The sequence below is a fragment of the Gouania willdenowi genome, chromosome 6 (assembly GCF_900634775.1).
Source record: "Gouania willdenowi chromosome 6, fGouWil2.1, whole genome shotgun sequence".
NCBI lineage: Eukaryota > Metazoa > Chordata > Actinopteri > Blenniiformes > Gobiesocidae > Gouania > Gouania willdenowi.
Window position 1 is genome coordinate 49503207 of NC_041049.1, and position 5204 is coordinate 49508410.

The following is a 5204-nucleotide window of genomic DNA, read 5'->3' on the forward strand; positions in this document are numbered from 1 at the left end:
TTTTGCGGGGGGTTTTTGGGGAGTATTTTTTGTGTATTTCTTTTGGTGTTTTTCTTGTCTTTTTGTGTACTTTTGTTGTCATTTTCTGTAATTTTGTATTCTTTTTATTTGTATTAATTTTATGTATTACTGTTGTCATGTTGTTCATTTTTGCAGTATTTTCTGCGTTTTTATCTTTTCTTTTACTGTATTTTCCTGCATTGTTTTTTTAATGTACTCTTGCTCTTATTTTGTGTATTTTTCTGTCATTTTGTACATTTACTTTTGTGGCCCCCGGGCTGCCAGTTTCCTATGTCTGAAATAAAGTTTAATCAAATCTAATCTAAAGCAAGAAACATTAAAATGAAATCAAATTTAAGCTCCTCCCTTTGTAGATCACATAAAATAAGTAAATATGGAAATGTATAGTTTTAACATGAAATCAGGCATTTCACTCCAGGTTTGTATTCTATGAGACGTCACTTCCAAAGAAATTAATGTGAAAACGTCTGAATAATGTTCCTTTGATACTGAGCAAATTACATCTTAAGATAAGAAAAGTTATTTGATTTCAATACAATTTTAGCAAGATTTTAATATATGAATTAATAGGATTTGAATTGATCATATGAAGGAACAGCTGATCTGCTGCCATATTGGTTTAGTGCAGCCCTACATCAAAGCATATCTGCTAAATAACAACCCAATTCAAAATGTGATATTTTTAATCTGAGAAAGCATTAAAATATATAATTATATTTTCTATCACGTATTGACTGTATGTGTATCCTCCAGCTGCCCTCAGTTGTGACCTACATTGATAATTATACGTCTGCCATCTCTGAAAAGCCTGCAGAGGGTGTGCAGGAATATAAAGTAGAAGGGAAAAGAAGACACAAAGAATCGATAAAACATAATGGTCTCAGGTTCAGGTTTCATCAGCAGCTGACAGACGGAATCAAAATATTCTATAAAAATCTGCACATGAAAAGAGCTCATGCCAATGCTATGTCATAATATAACCAAATATAAATGGCTTGGCATGGAAAGAGCTTTGAGTGTGTATCGGCTGAGGGACTGAAGGGATTATTCAGCCTGGGGAAGGAAAGTAAATCAAGTGATGGAATATTATGGCAACTATGTGAGTCCTATTTACTGTTTAATTCATGGCTTTTACTACTTGGATGTAACAACTGGGTTCCTCAGACAACCTGCTGTCAGACCAGTTCACACTCTCTTTTAATGAAGACATGATTAATGAACACAGTGGAAAGGATTAATTGGGTGACTGGTTGTGACCTAAACTGACTCTAAACGTTAGACCTAAAGTGAAGTTCATGCATGCATTTGGTTTTCCTGTGAATGCAGATCATTTACAGCCATGACACATGTTTGGGTTAAATCCCTGGGTGCAGACATCATGGGCAATTGGTGGCCCTGGGGCCACATGCGGCCCTCTGACTAATTTTGTGCGGCCTCCAAAGTGAACACACAAAATGACTCCCAAAAGCACAAAAGTAGAACAAAAATACATACAAAGAGAAAAAATACACAACATTTTACTAAATTATTTCAAATACATATACAATTACAGTAAAATACACAAAAGGACAGCAAAAATACACAAAAGGACAACAAAAATACACAAAAGGACAGCAAAAATACACATTAATAACATACAATATAGAAAATGACTGTATAAGTACACAAAAGTTATACAAAAATGTTCGAAAATGATTTAAAATACATACAAAATTACAATAAAATACACAAAAGAACAACAATAATACACAGAACAGCAAAAATACACAAAAGGACCACAACAATACACAAAAGGACAGCAAAAATACACAAAAGGACAACAAAAATACACAAAATGACCACAAAAATACACATAAATAACATACAATATATAAAATGACAGCATAAGTTCAGAAAACTCATACAAAAATGTTACAAAATGATTTAAAATACATACAAAATTACAATAAAATACACAAAAGGACAACAAAAATACAGAGGACAGCAAAAATACACATAAATAATATACAACATAGAAAATGACAGCATAAGTACACAAAAGTTATACAAAAATGTTACAAAATGATTTAAAATACATACAAAATTACAATAAAATACACAAAAGGGCAAAAAAAAAATACACAAAAGGACAGCAAAAATACGCAAAAGAACAACAAAAATACACAAAAGGACCACAAAAATACACATAATTAACAAACAATATAGAAAATGATAGTTAAGTACACAAACGTTATACAAAAATGTTACAAAATGATTTAAAATACATACAAAATTACAATAAAATACACAAAAATAACAAACATACAAAATGGCTCATAATGCACTTGAAAAAAGCAAAAAAAAATAAATAAAAAATGCAAAGAAAGATTCTAAAAACACACACAACAAAAATACACAAATCCATGAAATAACATAAAAATACATTAAACGACAACAAAAACACACACAAACCCTTTGTTCTTTCCTCTATTTATGCTCAGATTCGTCATTATTCCAAATGCTGTCATGAATGTTGACAATAATTGGAAAATCAGGTTTTTCTGGTTGTGATTAAAGTTGCCCGTCTCTGCCTGGGTGTGTGTGGGTGAACTGTGCCGGTGACCCAGTACGGCTGCAGCGGGACTTACCGGTTTGTAGCGGGAGATCATCGTTCCAAGTCTCGCTGTCCTCCGTCCTCACAAACACTCCTCAGCTCTGTCACATCTGCTGCTCGGGTGTCCCGTTCACAAACAGGACTAATAATCTCTCATGTGTCCAGTCACAGGCGGCTGGTGAGGCGGGCAGCTGTCCAAGGTGCTGAACCCGTGTACCGGCTCTCCCACTCCCACTCCCAGCAGCAGAGGCGGAGGTCACCCTGGACTCGGGTCTGAACCAGGTGAGCAGTGTCAGCAGCTGGTCGCTGTGGTAGCTGGAACTGGCAGCAGACTGGAGTCACGTCCTGTATGGCAGAGAAAGCAGAGCATGGCTGCACACACTGCGCTTACATAAGGATGTAGGATGGAGCCCAGCAGTCAATGAAACACATGTAGCTCTATAAACTGCTTTCATTGAATCATAAACTCAAACAATCTGCTTCATAGCCATGCATTTCATCAGAAAGGCGTTGACAGTCTGAGGCTATGGACACATTTTGGGACCCTCTTTGTCTCACCCATTAATTGGTAAGGAGCACGACTGCCCCCAGTGGACACAATGTGAACCTGCTACCACACATCACAGGCCATTACAGCAGGGTTTCTGCAGTCTAAATGATGTTTGCAGCCCTCCAGGACCAACTATCAAGTGTGATCTCCTTTATATCCAGCAGACTGGACTATTGTAATGGTCTTCTGACAGGAATCCCCCAAAAGAGCATCAAACAGCTACAGCTGGTTCAGAACGCTGCAGCTCGGGTCTTAACCAGAACAAAGAGGTCAGAGCACATTACTCCAGTTTTAAAGTCTTTACACTGGCTCCCAGTCAGCCTCAGAATAGACTTTAAAGTTCTGCTGCTGGTGTATAAATCTGTGAATGGGTTTGGTCCAGAATACATCAGTGACATGTTAGTCAGGTATGAACCCAGCAGGTCTCTCAGATCTATGGACACAGGTCAGATAGTGGAGCCCAGAGTTCACAGTAAACATGGTGATGCTGCTTTTAGTTGTTATGCTGCAAAGAAGTGGATCAAACTTATTTTTCTGTTCATGTGTATGACTGAGAGGAAGATTTTTAATATTATTGTTGTTAAAAAAAATTTACTGCTGATTTTATTGTTCTTATTAAACTTTAAACCATTTTCTGTTGCACTTTTTGATCATGTAAATTTGCCTTGCCTTTACCAGCATAAACATCTCAATTGTTCAAGGTAGACTTCCCTGAGATTTTTTTATTTTGTTGTCCTTAGCGTGACAGAAATATTATTAAACTGAAAAACTTTGCAAGACCAACTGCATTTTCCAAAAAAAAAAAAAAAAGAGCATAAGTTACCGGAAACCCATCAAAGTCAATATACCTCAGTAGAACACCTCAAAGTCAGAATAACCCCTCGAATTTAGTATAACCTGTCGGAGTCTATATTCATAATATGGTACACCGTATGAATAATTAATAACAGCAGATGGGAACTCTAGGTTTAAAATGAACATTTTCTAATTAAGTCTTGGCTAAAAACAATGCTGATTAAAAACATTTTGTAAACCTGTTATACAAAGGGAACAACACAGAATAGTTCATTTTCTGTCTCTTCCACCCCACAGAATTGTAGTTCAAGCACGAGCATATTTATTTGAGTGCAGACAGAAAATATTGCCCTGACAATTACACCCACAAGTGCAGCTCTTCCATTTCAGGGTTGGATGTGTGGAGCAGTCAATGGCCTTCTGCACATCTTGGTTGTTAAGTGTGGACATCTCATTTAGAGTTGCCTTTCACTCATCACCAGACAGTCAAGCCTTTCTCCACTGACTTCAGGATTTATGAGGTGATGTAGCCCACTGGAGATTTCATATTTCTCTAAACCAGTGGTTCCCAGTGTATACTGTGCATGTTTTAATTTAAAAATATATATATATTATTTTATTCTACCCTTTCATGCACTATATATCTGTTTACATGATATTACTGTCACTATTATTTTGTATTATTTTGTACATATTCTATTTATATTAATTATGTTTTTCTATTTTTATTCATTTATACTATTATATTTTTACTCTATTTATTGTTTAAGGGCTTAACAGGGAACTTGGGTATGTTATTTCCTTATGTATGCAGGTTCATGCGCATAATAAAAATCCTTGAACCCTTAACTTATGTATGGGTTTTTTATGTTTAAAATAAAAAAAATAAAAACATTTAAAAAAAAAAATGCCAAACACAAATTTTTGTTTTATTTTAATCAGTAATTCTTCATAGTTTATTATTACCTGGCATTTCAGGTGATCCCATTTTATTTCCAGGTGACCCCAAGTTTGATAAACACTGCTCTCAAAATTGTAGATATATAAAACCCAAGTAAATATGCAGTTTTTGAAATATTCCTCGCAGATCATCTTAAACATATAAATGCCTAAGTACAAGTTAAATAATAAATAAATGTGTTTTAAACTGTCATATTGTAGCGTATTAAATAGTTTAATGCAGGTGTCATCTGCATTTCATTTAATACAAGTAAAACAGGGCATGCATAAAATGACAATAACACA

At 35.1% G+C, this 5204-nt stretch overlaps 1 protein-coding gene across 3 annotated transcripts in view; it reads right to left on the reverse strand.

Annotated features, from left to right (window-relative positions):
- The window catches only part of abcc8 (ATP-binding cassette, sub-family C (CFTR/MRP), member 8), an 80113-nt gene extending 77140 nt beyond the window's left edge, over positions 1 to 2973 (reverse strand). For 2 of the 3 annotated variants that reach the window (XM_028448504.1, XM_028448503.1), the window contains exon 1: positions 2649 to 2972. In XM_028448504.1, the coding sequence (XP_028304305.1) occupies positions 2649 to 2669 (21 nt within the window). In that variant the 5' untranslated portion in view covers positions 2670 to 2972. Of the gene's footprint in view, positions 1 to 2648 lie in introns of all 3 variants that reach the window. The other variant, XM_028448502.1, reaches the window with a different exon arrangement.
- Between the last annotated feature and the right edge of the window lie 2231 nt (positions 2974 to 5204).